Consider the following 19,302-nt stretch of genomic DNA (forward strand, 5'->3'; position numbering starts at 1 on the left):
CGCACTTGATCAAGTATTCTTGGCCGCGAAGGTTATCCTGTGGTTCTCGGTATCCTAGTGTTCACTTCGGAGAATGTATTTTATCGTCTACAGGGCGACGACGGTTTCCTCCATGCGAGAGGGTGGAGGGTGATAGGCACTACTTGTCTATAATAGGATGGACGAAGTGTCTGAGTAGTGCGAGCATCTACTGCCACTACTCTTCCGAAGGTTCTGAGTTTTCTCGGTCTAGGTCAAATCTAGTGAGTATAGGGTCTCATCACTCGGAACTTGAATAGATCAATTCGCAGTGATTCTCTTGACTCCAACTCTTATTATATGGAATAGGATGAAGGGCTTTTCTAAGAGGTTCATGGTAGAGCTCATACTTAGCTTAACCACCAATACTTGGTGTATGCAAGCAGTATACAATTGAGTTCGGCAGGATGTTCAGCTGTGCGACTTCACCCCAAACCCACAACCCAACGAGGAACAAGGAATAGGGAGGAAACACACACCTTAAATCTTTTTTATCTCAATTATATGCCACCTTTATGCATATACCTAGTTATAGTGGTCAGTCTCATGAGTTCTGTTCTCTGGGTTCACGAACCAGATGTGCGAGGTGCGAAGGGTCTCCCGGGGGAATCTACGGAGTATGCTCCAGATGGTTATCGTCTACTGGAGTTTCTACAGTGTCCTTCGCTTCGGTGTTCATCTGACTACGAGGGGTCAGTCGACGGCGCGTGGTACCCTCTCTTAGGTACTTCGGAAAGTTTGAGACAAGAGGGACGATTGGCGGATTGCATTAGGTTTGATTATTTGTGTTAGGTTTAGGTTCGGAAGAACCTTTATTTGTCGACATGGCTATGGAGAAAGTTCTTTTTACACAACACTAAGGATGTACACATGGTTGCACGAAGTCGAACCACGATCAATAGAGTCGTCGAAGTTGGCACACTCTGACATGATATATAATGAAGATCGATAGAGTCATCTGCCGAACAGGCACACAAGTTCTAGGCGTCTCGGGTTTCGTCCTATGTATCACTACCGCGGATACTTGGACCGATAGAGTCGACGCGAAACTATAGAGAGTCCTAAGTGTTTCAGAATAGAGTACCTTTTCATGAATGGATTCTCACGAGGCATTTCTATAATCACCTCACATATACTAGTCATGTATATTTAAGGTGGGGAGGACTGTTGACTGAGCGACCCCGCCCTAAATCCACAACCAAACGAGGAACAGGAAATGAGGCGGCTGATATGTGTATTTTTATATAACATATCTTAATATTTTAGCCTTTATTATTATTATTTAGAACTAAAATATACTTAATATGCTTTGAAATATTTAATTACAGTTAAAATGGGAGATGGAATGCAAAAGAAAGAGAATGGAGCTGAAAAGATGCAAAAAGGATATTGTTGGCAGATTGACCCCTCTTCAGTGTTTCGGGTATATCTGCTGACTCACAAGTCCAATTGACGAGATTCAAAATGTTCTAAACACTAGACGAAATTTCCTACGACTTATGTGAGAGGGACTTTTGGCTAATTCGACACTTATCTTATCGAAAATCGGCCTTGAAGATGAAGCATAAAAGTTGGACGGAAATTCCCTCCAAGTTACTTATTCCCCAAGCACCACTTTCCTTATCTTTATTTGCTTAATCCCTAAGCCACATTAGTTTCCTTATTCCAATCCAACTCTAATATTCCATATAATTCCATCTCCATCAACTATAAATACCCCATATCGTTCCACCAGTTTGATAATCTATGATATTCCACTTCGACTTGTGCAACAAGAAAACTTCATAGTTGCCGTTTTGAGGGTCTAGGAGGCGGCCGGAAGGCCGTTAAGCTAATGGGAGCGGAGATCGGAAGGATTGGAGAGCGGATACGTGTCGGTAATCATATGGGTTGCTAACATGACCATGTTTAGCATTCCATTGTGGTACTTTTCTGTATTTAGTTTCTGATTTGGGTGTAAAAACCTTTTACTTTGTGTTTATGATTGAATGAAGCTTTGATTATTAGACTAATTGCTATATTGAATTGTTTATTTATGTTCAATTTATCTTGCCAAGCTTGTTAAAAGACCCTTATGTATTAATGATAATTATTTGCTTTTAATTGTTAAGTAAATTGAGTTGTATGAACATCTGCTTGATTGCTTGTCTCTTATGATTTTGATGACCATCGAGATTATAAGTCTAGGAATAACGAATGTGAAACTAGGATTAACTTGGGAATAAGTAAGTTAATGTGTGAGCCTTGTTTGATGACCATCAACAAGAGGTTAATTGAATGACTAATTTGATTAACTATATTTACAAGTCTTGCTTGATACGAACTGAACACTAGGAAGCATGTTAGTTTAACCAACTGATCACTGTTTGAATTAACTTGTTTGCTAAAGGATTAGTTATAGTGAACGCGAATCTAATCATTTTAGGAATCGGTGAACATGAATAAATGAATTTGTGTAGGCAATTGTCTATGTTTTAAAGGTGTAATTTGTCTAAACCAAAGTACCTGAAGAGATTTGCTTTCTTGTTAGTTTATCGAGAGTAGTTAATTAATTGTTAGTTTGATATTTATTTATTCTTTTCGTGTAACCTGTAACCTATAATTAAATATATTAAATTAATCCACCGTTCCCTGTGATCGACACCCGACTTACCTAAGTTATACTGTAATCTGACTAGGTACACTGCCTATAAGTGCATAGTTAGTCTAAGTTTGTTAGGTTATAAATATTAAAATTAGTGGGTACTTTCGTGCACATCAGCGGCCTTCACTCACTCTAGGTCTTTCCATCTTAACTATACATGGCCGTAATGTATATGTTTAGCCATTATAGTTTTACCTGATGAATGTTAAATTTTTATAACAGTGCTGTGACTTTCGCCTTAGTGGGGAAGTATTTACATTTTGAATTAATCTTTTATTGTTTTTAGTTTAGTTATCCGAGATCGAGAGACGTAGCATAAATCTACCGAGTTCCTTGACGCTTCTCCCTAAGCTGTAGAGTCAGGCTCCTCCTGTGTCCTTGTCTTTCCCTCCAGTTGGGCAGTCCTTCTTGAAGTGTCCCATTTCACCACATAGGTGGCAAACTGTACGGGTCGCCACAGTGGTGGTTGATGTAATGAACTCAACCGGGGTTCTGCAGACGAGAGCAGTATGCCCCAACATGTGGCACCTAGCACAATAGAGCTCCCGGCAGACACCATGATGATGGTAGTTGCACTTGTTGCAATGGGGAAGGTTTCCTAGGTATGGTCTCCTAGGTGTAGGGATGGAAGGGTTGGTGGGGAATTTGACCATCTCAGCTCGTTGCCCTTCAGAAGGTCCTTGAGCCGAGGTACTTCCCTCCTCGATCTTGAGTTTTCTCTTTAGTGGATTCGATTGAGCTTCCTGGGTGACTGGGTATGAAAGTGTTGGTTGTTGTTGTTCATTGCCAGGATCGGAATTCCCGACAGGGCCCTTGCTAACAATTGCGGTGTTAGCATTCAGGTGAGCCATGACAGCTGCTACGGCTGCTGAGACTGTAGCTTGGAACGTAGCTTCATCGAATAAGAGAGTAGGTTTCTTGCTTGTGGACTGGTTGCGTTTCTTTGGAGGCATGGTTTTCCTACATGGAAAGGGATACAAGATAATGAGAGACGATGGCTATCCCTAGACATATCTGTCCTGACTGTATTAGGCATAAACTTTCCCGTGCCTCGGGTACTGGTTGTCTGAGTGTCGACCTACATCCCTATGATGTAGTCCTGGTGATCAAGGTAGGAGTATGAGTATCAGAAAAAGGCCATAAGATGCGAGTCATTCCTACTACGTTACCTTTATACTGGGAAAGGTTTCACTCTCCGTCCTGGAGAGATTTGAGAACAGTTCGGAACGAAACCGCGGAAAGAGAGGCTCATGAAAGCTCATGGCTAAACACTCTCAATAAAGGTGCGGGGATCCTCCCTAATCGTGTATCTGGCAACGGGAAACGACGATTTACCTAACACATAGCGTGAGTAGTGTAACCACTAACTCACTAAATTGTATTATTTTAAGGGTGTATTAGTGTGACGAACACGAGGAAAAGACAATTCTCAGGTTCCATGTACTGGCTCCCTCTGTCTGCCTCGTATCTTTGGCTGGAATCGGCGTTGGTTTCTTTCAGGTAGTTACCTAGGGTTCTCTCCTCGTATGGACATATTGAATCTCTACTCCGCCTTACCTTCTGAATCTGACTGTGGGTGTCATCACTTCATGATGGGTGACTGGAAATCTCGGAAGTTTAGGCGAATCTCTCACCACTGTCCATAAAAGATATAGGCACTTGGTGAATTCAATAGTATCAACCCAGTTCATTTATTTCCAAACAGGAAATCTTCTCAATGAACTTCTTCGGGGTCGGAATCAACTCTTCTGTCAAGCACCGCAGAGGGTAGGGTTTTCTACCGGGTTCGTGCGAGAATTGGAAATGTCTAAAGAATCCTAAGAGATTATTATCATTTCACTGGATGATCCATATCGAGTCCTGCTACGATTACACAGGGTATACAAATCATATATAACTTAGATCCGATAGGCCTTCGAATATGTGATACTACTCTATATCCACATCCCAACGAGGAAAAGGAAGTAGAGCAAAACCACACATTCTTAGCCTATGGGATCCTTATTATATATAACCTTGGGAGTACACCCTCTGTAGTTGTAGGTATATCAATAAGGATCTTTTTAGTTCTTCACACAAGGTTAGTTATGGATCCTAAAATACCCCTATGGTATTTTAATTCTTGTTTGTTTCCTTATCTTCTAAATATGAATTCTGGGATTAGTGTGAATCTTTTAGCGTTCTAAAATACTCCTATAGTATTTTAACTTTATGTTTGGCTCTAGCAATCCTAGTTGGTAAGTTTCAGACCTGTTGTACACCACTATCACTCCCAAGCACATGTTCATCGCATCTCGGATAAATGTAGTTGATCAGGTTACATTTATCCCAACTTACGATTACATAACTGCCCAGGTTTGACGGTAATGCTCAACATCCGAAGACTTCTATTCTTGTTGTTCTTGTGATACTTGTGTTCGAGTGTTTAGGTTCTGGATGTTCTTATACTTTGGTAAAATATGGTTATATTTTAAAGTATAATTCTTGGTCAGAGTGTTTTATCCCTTTGTGTTTATAGGTTGTATATCTTTTATGAATTGATATACTTAGCTCACTATAAACAATGCTCTGATACCAATCTGTCACACCCCAAAACCGGAACGGCGGAAACATTCTGGGGTGGATGACGTCATGTCAAGTATCACAACACATGCATTATAGTAATCAAAGTACAAAAAAAACATTGCATTAATAGTAATAGTTTTACATGGTTACATTACAATACATCGAAGTAATACAAGTAAATATAATATGTACAGCAAGGTACTAAGCCATCTTCATCAACAGCTCCGGAGGTGTACCTGTCTAATTGCTGACCTGAGAACACAAGTTATTTGAAAAGCGAGTATCAGCATTTTTACAAATGCTGGTGAGTTCATAAGTATTTAGTGACATTTATTCAAATAACTTTATAAAGTAGTAGTTTAAGTGTTTATAGTGCATTAGAGTTCTTTCCAGAAAATCCTATATTTTCTTTAATAAAAGCAGCCTTCTACCAAGACTGGTCAGTGTTGTGTGGTAAAAAGTAGTTTTCCCTTAATTGCTATCATTATTAAAATACTGAATTTGATTAATAAAGAAAGCAAGATGACCTAAGGGAATATCATATGCCTCAACAGTGAGGACTGCTGACTAAGGCAAGGAATTCATAGACTCCAGGAGAGTATCGAACAAACGACACGCCTGGTTCAGTCTAACAAGTGGAGACACAGACCCCAGAAGGTACCAAATGAAAGGTACAGCTGGTAAGGTCTAAAAACAGTGAACACAGACCCCAGACAGAACCAACTGAATGATACGTCTAGCAAGGTCTAAAACAGTGAATACAGTGGATACAGTGAATAAAGTGGATACAGACCCCAGACAATATCAAATGAAAGATACGTCTTGTAAGGTCAAAACAGAGAAAACAGACCCCAGACAGTATCAAATGAAAGATACGTCTTGTAAGGTCAAAATAGGGTGACTCTGAAAATGAATTACCAGCATACAGTGTAAATTGCCGGCGAAATACCGTTACCTTAAGGCCAATGAATTATAAGGTAACCCGGGATACTCGTAACCATACTGACTAGAGTACCAGACGCCCTACAAGCGTCTAAAATATGACATTTGTCACCCATTGGCTTGGTAGGCCGGGACTGTAGCTAGCAGTCTGGGTGTGGGTTTGTCAATCCCGTATAGATCTATACACACAATGTCCACTCTCTCTACAGGAGATTCTGGTTACCAACTAGACGACGAAGAAGGCCGTGTCCTAAAGATGCATCCCAAATAGTGGGTAGAGACTTCCGAATAGTGGGTAGTGTGTAAGTGTCGGACTAGAGGTAGAGACTTCCAAATAGTGTGTAGTGTGTAAGTGCTGAACTAGAGGTAGAGACTCTTAAATGAACTGACTAGAGCATTCCTGTATGTCCATACTCATATACATACTATATAACTAATGAATCAAACGACCTTCGGACGGCCATCCGATCCCACCAGACCACATCTCAACGAAGAAAAGGAAATAGGGCGGACGAGCCTTCCTAAGTCTTTCAATCATTACTTATATGTACCTATATAAGCACATACATACATCTAACTACGACTGAGTGTGTATCAAATAGAAGTGATTCTTGTGAAGTAGGAGTGTCGAACAAGTATAAGCGTATCACGAAGTAGAGACGACAATAAGTGAAGTAAGAGCGTCTATCAGGTATAAGCGACTACAAGTATAAGTGAAATAGAGACAATAACAGGTATAAACTCATCACGAAGTGATAGCGTTATCGAGTAGGAGTTTGAAACTAAGTGAAAGCGAAGAAGCAGTATTTAACAAGTAAAAGTATATAACGTGAAAGAGAACTTTGATGAAAATCTTGGAAAACCTTTATACTTAGGAAAATCACATTTGGTATCCTTTGTAAAATGAGTTTGAAAACCTTTAGAAATTCTTTGAAAACTTTCCATAAACCAGTTTAAATGAACTTTGACAAAGCAGTATAAGTGAGAGTTTTGAAACAAATGAAAACCTTTTTGAAAACCATTATAGTGTCCTACTCGGTAAAATAGTGTACAGTGTGGTAAAATCTTGTGCATGCGGGTTATCAATCATATATGATTGATATGATAACTGGCATGTTTAACTTGTATTCCCCCCCCCCACATAAAACATGTAAAAGCATTAAAAGGTTCATTTAGGGATATGAACTCACCTGGTGTAAGTAGGTCCGACGAAGGTGCCGTTTGGGCGTTCGGTGTCACGTAAGGACTCGAACACACTCAATGACCTATTTAACATATGATAACATATGTTCACATACAATTAGTATATTTAATACTAATTAAACAAATATACACGCTCAAAGGAGCGGAAAAACACTTTAGATAAGTGTTTGGGTGTCCCGGGTAGCGTCTAAAGGTGTGTATGGCTTAGGAATGGAGTTTACTCTCCGAGAGTAAACTCTTATCTCTTAGTTTACGGCCCAGGGACTACTCACCATGAGTTTACGGCCGTAAACTCATGGTGAGGGGGTTCTAGTGTGTTTTAAGGCTCTATCTTGTTAGTGGATTTTTTCTAAGTCCAAATCCAAAAGGCATGAGTGGGTTTAAGGTCTTTAAGGGCTTCATTAGGGAGTTTACGGCCCAGGGACAATTCCTAAGGGAGTTTACGGCCGTAAACTCCTATGCCTTGAGTTTTGTGAAGTTTCAAGCCCTTATATCACTTCTAGTAATTATTCAAGGCTATAGGGGGGTTTGGGGTTCCAAGAGGGCACTCATTTAGAGTTTATGGTCCAAATGACCATCCCTTGGGAGTTTATGGCCGTGAACTCTCATACACCCACAACCCTTTGATTTTATGCCCTTGTTTCCACCCTAGCATTTTCTAGTGAAAGTATAAGGCCATTTAGGGGACATTTACTATCATTTTGGCTTGGTTTGGGGAGTTTACGGCCTAGGCACTTGCTTGGGCTATAAACTCCATGTTACCCCATATTTCCTTGTGTTTAAATGATCTAAACCCAAAATACCAAGTCCCTAAATTATGTATGAAGCCTAAGGGTGGTTTGGGAGTGTTTTGGGGCATTTTAGCACGGATTAGAGGTGTTTACGGCCTTGGCATATGCCTGGGCCATAAACTCTCTTTTATGCTCAAAATCCTTATGTTTTAATGTTTAAACACTCCTAGGCTAAATCCCCAATTTAATTCCAAGCCTTTAGGGACATTTTGGGGTCATTTTGGCCTCTATTTAGGGGTTTACGGCCTAAGGAGGAGCTTAGGCCGTAAACTCCTCTTTCACAACTTCTAAGTCCGATTTTGGGTTACAAACACGAATCATAATGTTTAGAAGAAGCTAGAGTAAGTGGACTTACGATTTGGAAGCGTTTGGTTGCGGATTTGGGGCGAAAACGAGCCTAGAGAGAGAGTATATATATAGAGAGAGAGAGAGTGGAAAAGCTCCAAATGGAGTTTACTCCCCCCTTATATATGGGTGGGAGTTTGAGCTCAGTGGAAATCTATCCAATACTGCCGTTAGACGGGGCTTTTGGTCGCATCCGATTTAGTGGTCGTGATAATAAACTAATATTTTCCAAATTAATGGAAATATGTGTTATGTGTTTTTATTTCCTTTTATCACGACTTAACGGCATATTAAACATAAACAATGAAATGTTTATTTAATTGACGACCTCTAATTAACGAAACTTTTATACAGTGGAATATTCCGTTAACGGTAACGGGGAAATGTAACGGAACACCTTGGGTTGTCACTATATATATATATATATATATATATATATATATATATATATATATACACACACACACACACACACATCCCATAAATTTTGGGCCCCCTTGAGACTTGGGCCCTGGGCGGTCGTCCGGGTTGCCCACCGTCTGGGCCGACTCTGGCTACTTACCTATTCATGAATTTTTGAGACATGGTACCAGATCTTAGAGAAGATATGAGTTATGATCAATATTAGGCTTGAATTAGGGATTTTATAGTGCTGATTTCTCTTTTGCCTGGTACTTCTGTTTCACTTTCACAAGTTCACCCTCACCGATGCCTTGGTAGCGGAAATTCATCGAACCAAAAAACAATAAGACGAAGTGGCCCGCAAACAGTCTAACCTGTTCTTGCTAGGAAAATGCGTCAGGGGCCATGAAATTCAAGCCCCCTACATAATGAATGATTACAATTACTTAGCAACAAAAAATATGGGCCATATAGAAAGAAAAAACTACCACCACCTATAAAGAAAAATGAGATAATTATACTGGCTCATTCAAAAAAAAAAACAAAAAGGTTAAAAACTTTTTATATTGATTATGGGCAATGATTTTGTCAAGTAAGTCTACTTCCACTTTCTAAATATATTTTTATAGTTCAAACCACTTAATTTCTAAGATGACCATTTAGAATTTTTTTTTTTTGTTATTGCTTTAATTTTATCTATTGAGGATTGGGCCATGATTGTTTGATTATCTTGGATTTATATGTATTTAATATTTCTTGAAGTCGTAAGTTTTTTGTGTGTATATATATATATATATATATATATATATATATATATATATAGCCGGTTTATTGATTTTGAAGGTCTTATGCGAAAAGTGAAAATGAGCCCCCTAAATACAAGTTTTTTATATATAAGAAAAATAAATCTTAAAATGAAAAACTAAAAACTAAATTAAATTAGTTAAAAATGAAATTATGCAAATTTATAAAATTTGAGGTGACTAACTTACTAAAAGAACTGACCTTATGAGGGACTTAAATGTAACTTTAGAAATGAATTACCTAAAAAAAAAAAAGCATGCCAAATGTAACACTATGGAATCAAACTGCCATTATTTGCCAAAGGATAAGGCGCTTTCCCAACTGAACTACAAATGTTTCTTTTTACATAACTTGCAAATGGTTTTTATCTTTAAAAGCAAATAAAATAGAAAAATAATAAAACATTAAAAATTTGAGGTGGGCCTAGGCTTACCCATACCATTGTATTTTTTTTTTGTTTGCTGTTTTTCTTCTATGGGTTTAACCACGCCATTTGGATTGATTTTCCTTTTGAGGGAGAGAAGTCGTTTTACAATCACAACTACCAAGACCGAAACAAATCTCGTATGCACATTAGCAGACCCAGACCGGTCTAGAAAATGTTCAGTCTTTTCTAATGATGTTTGTGTACTTCTTTCTTTGTTGAGTCAATGTGGGACACACAACTATCCACCAAAATGCTACACATGCCCTTTGATCTCTCTTCACATGTTTTTTTTTTATAATTATATTAATCACATTATTTAGAAATAAGTAAAGATGACTCTTCTTATATATATATATATATATATATATATATATATATATATATATATATAGACTAGTCGTTTACCCGCGCAAAACGCCGGACGACAAATAGTTTGTTTCGACAATTAATTTCTTTTCGATGGAGAATGATTATTTTCAATTCAATCATTAGTTTGTTTTAGGAAACATGTCATATTAAAAATAAAGAAAATTAATGAAATGACCAAATTATAGGGTGTTAAGTATTTATTTGATGAAAAAAGATCTGGTCAAAACTTTGGAAGAGAAGATTTATAGGAGTTTGTTTAAATTTTAATATTATTTTATTAGTGATTAATTGTATAATTAGTTTAATGATTTGGACGTCTTAAAAAATATTATTATTTTATTCAATCTATTTTTAGAAATAGTGGGATTTGTTTTATAAGATAGTAAAGATATATAGTGAAACTTTCATTCACCCGCTGCTGCAAGGAGGTTATTTTTATATTTTGTATTTTTTTTATAATTTTGTATTTAATTATAAATAATAATGATGTCATCCGGGTTTTTGGACCGGTCCGACTGTTTGACCATCGAACCACTAAGATGACCAATCCAGTTTTATAAATATTGGCTATGATGGATTAAATAGTAATTCAAACATTTTAAGATTATTGTTTTTGTGATTATTTTGTAAATTAAATACTAGTATCATATAAAAATGTCAAAAAAAAAAAAAACTTTTTGGGAGGTATTATAACTAGAATGATGGCTATCTAATCATATATCTAATTGTTACTTGGAATTTGGATATATTTTTCTAATAAACATTCTTACCTTACAACACAAAGTGTAATTTGAGAATATACATAGAAAGACATCTTAACCTCATAATCTATATGAAATATAGTCTAATTTGAGGAGTTCCGTATTAAACCTAATGCATGCCAATTAAATTCAATAAAAAAGACATAATTATTCTAGTATATAATGAAATCCTGCTTTCATAGAAAGTCTAAACTGAAAATCCCAAATTTAGAGTTCATGTCCTTTGTTTATCGATCAGTTAGTCCACTTTAGCCAATCTTTTGTAAATTACCCACAAATTAAAGCATGTGAGTAACAAGTGTATATGGATGGACCATATTTTAGTATCACTTCCACAGATAACCAACATTGAGATTTGTCCTATAAAATTGTTCATTAAAAATATACAACATTAATTAAATAGATTTAAAATATAAAGTTTTCAGGTTGCCTTAGTTGACACAAATAGAGAAAGGCCACCCATGGTGTTGGTGGTAATTTTATTGATATTAGGGACTTAAAAGTTAAAACCCTGTCAAATACAAGTGAAGCATGATTTAATTACCATACTATCTATGTTCAACCCTTCGCAGATTTGCAAAGAACACCATCACCTTCACATAAACCAAATCTTTGAATCTATCGTAAAAATGAAAAAAAGCATGTCTCCCACGACGGTTGAGAAGTAAAGCACCACATGCAATCCAGAATCCTGTAACAAAACCAGTGCCTTCACCAATATAGAACCACCCCCAAAGTTCATCTGTGTCTTCCCCACCATCCTCACTCTCACCAATGACAGGTGGTGCTTCTGATTCTTCATCTCCATCATATTTTTTGGTTAGGGGAGGTCCATATAGTCCCGGGTTTCCATAGTATCTTGAAGGATCAATAGACTGCAGCTGAGTGCTGGATGGAATTCTCCCTGACAAGCTATTATATGACACGTCAAGAAGATCTAAAAAATTCAAACTAGACATGCTTAATGGCATCTCTCCAGACAAATTGTTTCTAGATAAATCCAAAGTTTCAAGTTGTTTCATTTGACCAATTGTTTCAGGAATCTCTCCAAGCAGACCATTCTTTGACAAGTTGAGTGTATGCAGTCCATAGAGATTGGTAACTTCAGATGGAATTTGTCCTGTTAGGTTGTTGCTTGACAAGTCAATGCTCTTTAACAATCTCAGAGTACTGGTGAGTTCGCGTTCATATCCTTTCCACTCCATCATTGCATGGTCAACATACTTATTAGGAAGTACAAAATACATACCAGCTACTGAGTAAAACCATTCGATTGAATAGGAATGCACATTATGTGTTGCTAATGAACCTTCTTGAACCATGTTTGTAAGATTATCCAAACACGAGGGGATGGGTCCATGGAGATTGTTCAGTGACAAATGCAGAATTTGAAGATTAGCTAACTGACATAACTGTAAAGGGATGGTTCCAAAGAACGAGTTTGACCTTAGGTTAAGGACATACAACCTAGATAAGTTTTCCCCAATCCAAACAGGCACGTTACCAGAAAACTTGTTGGCCTCCAAATTCAAAAAACTTAACCTTTTGCAATTCTTTAAAGACAAAGGCAATTCTCCAGATAAGTTGTTCTTGTACAAATACAATACCTCTAATTTTATCAAAGATCCAACAGAGGTAGGAAGCGTTCCAGATAGTTTGTTGTGTTCTAGATTAAGAATTTTTAGTTCTTTGAAATGCCACAAACAGTCTGGAAGTTGTCCGCTTAGAAGATTATGGGAGAGGTCAAGAACAAGTAAAAACCCATGGACAATTTGGCATAAGAAGGAGATTCCACCATAGAATTTGTTTCTAGAAAGATCTAGTAATGCCACAGTGGAAGAGACGTTTGTTATTGGACCATAAAATCTGTTGGAACTCAAATCTATGATAGAATTGTTGCCAAAATTTGATGATAAATCTGGTGTTTTCCCGCTGATGTTGTTGGAAGAGAGATTGAGATATGTTAATTTAGAAGGCCACATGTCCCAAAACCCCAGAGGAATTGTGTCTGAAATTCCATTGTTGGCAATGTCAAGATATGAAAGATTTTTCAGAGTTTGAATCCATCTGGGGAAGTGAGGCCCTAGATTGCAAGAGTTCATATCAAGACTGGCAAGATTTTTCAATGATAGGGTCTCATTGGAGAGTGTCCCTATCAATCGGTTACGTGGAGCAAACAACTCTTGTAATGTAAGCGATGTGCATCCAGACGACAAGTTGTTGAGAAAATCAGGAAAATTGACAACAGCAGAGTTGTTATCAAATGCAAAATATTCCAAACTACAGAGGTTACCAAGATATTTGGGTATCCCATCTAACATGTTCCCAGAGAGAGAAAGAATATGAAGGCTATTGCTGGTTAATGAGAACATCCAATGATACATGGAAGAGGTGAGATTGTTGTTTCTGAGATTTAGGAAATATAAAGATGAAGAAGAGTTGAGAAATGAAGAAGAATATGGATACATGACCTGCGAGAGCTCACATCCCCCTAAGCTTAAAAATGAGAGATTTGGGAGACTCAGAATCACATCTACCCAATAATTTTGTTTGGCTAGAGAAATCCCATCCATTTCAAGTGACTCCAAATGAGAGAGATGAGATAACCACTGTAGGTTCTCAACTCTACATCTGCCAACAACTCCAAGGTAAAGGTATTGCAAGTTGGTGAGATTTCCAAACTCTGGAGGAATGATTCCATAAAAAGAGTTATAGGAAAGATCAAGGTACATCAATTTGGTCAAGGAACCAATGCATCTGGGAATGGTTCCGTTAAGATCATTATTGCCAAGGTTGAGGTACCTTAATTTGGTCATGGAGCAAATGAACCTGGGCATGGTTCCATTAAAATGATTCAAACCAAGGTCAAGGTGCCTTAAACGAGTCATGGAACCAATGAACGTGGGAATAATTCCATGAAAAGAATTAGAGAAGAGATCAAGATGAGTCAGGTAGCTTAAGTTAAGCAAAGAATTGCTAACCTCACCTTCAAGGCCACCAGAGATAATACTTAGCTTGATGATACGACCTGTTTGGTTGTTGCATGTGACTCCTCTCCATTTACAACAATCTTCTTCTTCTTCAGATCTCCATGTAGAGAGAGTTTCATCAGGGTCTTGGAGGCGAGCTTTGAAATCAAGAAGTGCACGTCTCTCCTTATCGGAACACTTTTTCATAACAACATTGTCATCTCCTCCACCCACTTGGTTGGAAGTTGTAGTCTCAAGGCGTAGTAAGAGAAGTGGGAAAATTATAAAAACACAAGGATTCATTATGTATTAATGTTAATAAAATCTTGATGATTTTTTTTTTTCAGTAGTGATGCATATACAAACTGCCCCTCATGAGGGTTTTATATAGTCTCAATTGTGAAGTTGAAAAATTCAAATGAACAACCTCAAACTAGTGGTCTATTTGTGTGAGGCCTACCATACGTAATTTCTATGAAATTTCAACGAAAATGTAAGACAGATTAAAGATGAATTGAAACAGCTTCCCCCAAATTAGACATTTAAAGACTTACAAGTCTTGGAAATTTGTACGTATGATTTATATCTTTTCCCATCTTGTGATAGTTTTTGATCCTTTAGTTATATGACATGCGTCCCTAAAATCAAACTGATGAAATCAAATATAGTAGATATCAATGAGTACAGTGATAGATATCATTTGGGTCCAAGAATTTTAATGACTATGAAATGAACTTATCTCACTTTAATTAATTAAGTCGTAAACTAGTTAGAAACAATCCAAGTTGGTCCGTTTCTTCTTTGATCCATGGTCTCCTACATTGTTAAAAATAACATCTTTTTTTTTTTTTTTTTTTTTTTTTTTTTTTTGTAAAAAGTGCTACACTGGTATTGACTCTAAAACAAGAGGGTAGCACTAACAAACTTGCAATTTATATATTTTGAAAAGCAATCGAACGCAATTCTTTTTAATAATCAGTCTATACTAAAATGTTTTACATCTAAAAAATTAAAGAATGGACAACCACACTTTCTAGACCTCCCTAGCATTGGTACTATGTTAAACAAATTAATTTTTTCTTTTCACACATAAACCAATATAAAAGAGGCAACAGAACTAGTACACCTTTAATTGTTATATATATAAATGAATGAATAGTTAAGAAACATGGGACCATAAAAGATGTTTGGTCATATCATTGTCTTTGCACAATATAATGTAACGTACTTGGTATAAAAAAAATGAAGTGTTTGACTAAATATGTAAAAAGAACAGAATGTTGATTCGACAATATGATGAGAAGAACAAGACTTTTAATGAATTGTGTAGCTGGTTGCCATGCTAGAGTAAAATCTAAGAGAGGCGTTCAGAAAAAACAGCTAGATTAGATACATTCTCTTATAGCTAAATGAACATGATCATAAGATCCATAAGCGCTGTAGAGTGGAATATACAACAATAAATCAAACTAAGAGTCTCACAGTTACCGAATTTTAGGAAAAACATAAATTTGAGAAAGATAATCCCGGATTTTCGACGAGAAACTTGCTATCAACGCTTAAATTTGGGGCTTTTAGTGTTGATTCCTCTTTGACTGCTTCTGCTTCTGTGAATGTTTCAAAGTTACCGGAACCTCTGTACTGTAGTCGGAATTCAGAGCGTTTTTGGAGTAAATTTCGAGGCAGAGCTTAGCTAGACGCCCGACCCACAAAAAGCATAACATGAGCTATTTAGGCAAGCGTCCTGGCCCATCAAAAGCAAGCCGTAAATATACTAGTATACTATAATAGTATAGGCCTATTTAGAAAACATTTATTTGTGGACAAAAAAAATGGTGTATATCTATTTTCACTTTCATTTTAATTCAGAAATATTTTTATTCATTCAAACGAAGTAACATATGTTGGTGTTTATATAATTTTGTCAAAGTTTCTTATCCCACATAGGAAGGAACATCAAACTTTTGGATGTTTAAAAGGTTTGTTCTCTTAATATTACTATAATGGACTAAGAGCTTAAGATGGGCTAGTGTGAGGTTGTGGGCTTTGAATTCCTAGTAAAATAATTATATATTAAATGGTCAAAAGACGGTCTTGAGCCTAGGGGTCTTATGAGATAAATCCAAAATTATTTTTATTTATTATTATTTGTTTAATTTCGGTTTTATTGGGATAAAATTAGTTTTGAGAAGTTATCAAAACTGAATTTTGACGGTTTCATGTCGATCCTATTATAAGGCGTCAAATCTGATTTGCGGATGAACGACTAAAAAAATCAAACGTTTCCCTCTCTAAATAATTCCATGGACGCATACAGTAAATTCGCCAAAGATCAAGTTCTAGTGCAAGAACTTGATTGAAGATAGTTGTATCCTCTATTCAGGCGTTCATATACTATTGTACTAATAGGGACAAATTTTTATTTTAGGACATTGCTTTGCAAGCCTCTATCTTGTATTCAATATGTAATGTTCATCTGTAAGTTTCTTGTTTATGTTTATTGATAGTGTTTAAATTTGATTTCTGTAATATATATTCATATTTATACTGTTGGTTTACACAAGTTCTAACATAAACAGTAATGAAAAAGTGACTTAAACATAATTATTAGAATTAAATCAAGGTAAAACCAAGAGAAAGGTAATTACATCTCAGCCGTTATTATTTTCTGAGCAAGACATTAAGAAGATGAAATCCATTAGCTAAACAACAATGAAGACAAAGAAATAGAAAATGGGTTTAACGTTTATGAAATTTTGGGGGAATAAACTTGGTTGGTGTATGTGTCTATTAAAAGAAGGAAACATTGGGGGTAATTAAACAAAGTGACAAAATAACTTAGGGATTGTTTGGTAGAAACTTAATGATTCAATGTTAAGAGGTCTAATCATTAAAAGGCCTGAACCACTGTTGTTTAGTATGGTTGGTGAATGGATGTGAGAAAAATTAAACCATATTTTGACTTCTTGTTTATTTTTAAATTATGTAGTAACCTCTATTTATATCAGTAACATTAAAACACACACACACAAAAAAAATTATTAGAACACTACAACTCAAAGCAACAATTTTTTTTTTTATCATTGATTAACTTTTTTTTTTTAATTCTTATATCCATCTATAATGTTATGAAACCCATTTGCAAACTATAGATGTGAGTGGAATGTCAAGATTTTATCCGTGAAATGGCCAATAAAATGCCTAAGAACCTTAAGCCAAACATAACTCATTATCTCCATAAAAATTTAGATAGCAACTTACCAAAATTAAGGGAATTAGAAAGAAGTATTCTAGAAAGCCAAATAATATGTTCTTCCTTTTTCTATTCATATTTTTCATTAAAACTACAACATATAGGTAATTTTGACTATCCCAACTACACCAAGACATCATTGAGGATTCAAAAACAATTACAATTAGAAACAACACCAAGCCATTAACTATCATCCTGCAAAAGCTTCTAATACAATGGAACAATGAATACCATGAGGTTCCAAACTAAAAGTGTAATATAGCTACAAAATGATAGATTGTAATCACAAATACACAAAGGTGATTGTCATATGTCTGCATAACTGCAGTTGGTCTTTCAAATGTCACAGGGACTAATTTGTTTGTTTCTTACTCGTCTTGTGAGATTAAAAAAAAAAAAAAAAAACATTGATTTCATTCAAGCATTATATCAAACACTTCATATGCATGTAAAAGTACAAAACATAACTGAAAAAATTAATCATTTTGAAACATCCTCTTACTTCCTAAATCCAAACATAACATGGATAGCATCAGAAACTTGACATCCTCATATTTCAAATCATAGAAGAATTTGTTAATTTTCAACATCAATCAAGAAATACACAAAAAAGGAAGGAATTTAAGATGAATTAGGATGCAGTAGCCAACGAAAATATCACGAATGCTTGACCTTTTGGTTCACTTTCATGTTTTTTTGCAAGTATTACATCATAAAATCATTCAAAGATAACACGAATGCCTCCCAATATCACTACAATTAAAGCTTAACACAAAATAACACAAATCAAAAATTGATGTCGAAGTCGAATTGGTACCACAGAGATGCAGAGACGAGATGGCAACGAATGAAGAGGCGCTATTCAGAAATACGAGGAGGAAGGGGAGCGATTGTTGTGCCGCCGGAGAGGAACTCCGATGGGAAGGTCGGTGCAGGAGGAGGGGCTCCGATGGAAGGAACAGTCGCCAGGAGATGGGTGTCGCTCAGATGGTAAAAGAAGGAAGCAGGCGTCAAATGTTTCATTCAGCGATCACCTAAATCTGATCGATTGAAATATTAAAAATAACGAACCAAACGACCTGTTTACAGAATACCAATAATAGCTGTTTTTTTTAGACAAAATTATATAAATGATCCATATAGTTTACCAAGAGTGACAAATTTAGTCATTCTTGATTTTTTTGAAAAATATAGTCCCTCTGGTGTTTCAAAACTTGCATGAATGATCATTTTTACTAATACCATTAGTTTTAATCAGTGAGGGTAATTTGGTCATTCAGTGATTGAGTTTGTGATACATGTAATTTTTTGTGGCTTTTCCACCCTTTACTTTTTTTAAAATGTCCCTTTGATGATTTCATTTTGATCTTTATAAAATGTTATTTTGGTTTATTTATTTTCTAAACTTTCGTTTTTACCCTTAAACTTTATATAATTTGATTTTTTTAATAATTTTGGTTCATTAACTTGAAAAACCTATTTTTTACATGTTTATTTTTATATATGTTTCAGTTTAAATTCATGATGATCTATGTTTCAATGGGAATTTAAACCTTCCGTTTCATTAATTTCTTTTTCAAAAATTTACTTGTTTTTTAATTTACGTGTCGTTTAAATTCGAATTTGTCTACGTTTTGATGTATTTTTTTTTTACATTTTCGTGCTTAAATTTATGTAGATTTCGTGTATATATATATATATATATATATATATATATATATATATATATATATATATATATATATATATATATATATATAAATTAATTAAAAATCACATGGGCACTCTTCATTTCATTTTCCATTTGCA

At 35.8% G+C, this 19,302-nt stretch overlaps 1 protein-coding gene across 1 annotated transcript; it reads right to left on the bottom strand.

Annotated features, from left to right (window-relative positions):
* Positions 1-11,819: 11,819 nt before the first annotated feature.
* LOC145059897 (receptor-like protein EIX2) lies at positions 11,820-14,543 on the bottom strand. The gene has a single exon (XM_079007661.1). It carries the CDS (start codon positions 14,541-14,543, stop codon positions 11,820-11,822), a length of 2,724 nt encoding a protein of 907 aa, XP_078863787.1.
* Between the last annotated feature and the right edge of the window lie 4,759 nt (positions 14,544-19,302).

The sequence above is a fragment of the Lactuca serriola genome, chromosome 6 (genome assembly GCF_051521515.1).
Source record: "Lactuca serriola cultivar US96UC23 chromosome 6, Lser_US96UC23_V15, whole genome shotgun sequence".
NCBI lineage: Eukaryota > Viridiplantae > Streptophyta > Magnoliopsida > Asterales > Asteraceae > Lactuca > Lactuca serriola.

Coding starts and splice junctions, on each gene's coding strand:
- LOC145059897 (XM_079007661.1), bottom strand. CDS start 14,543: ATGAATCCTTGTGTTTTTATAATTTTCCCACTTCTCTTACTACGCCTT.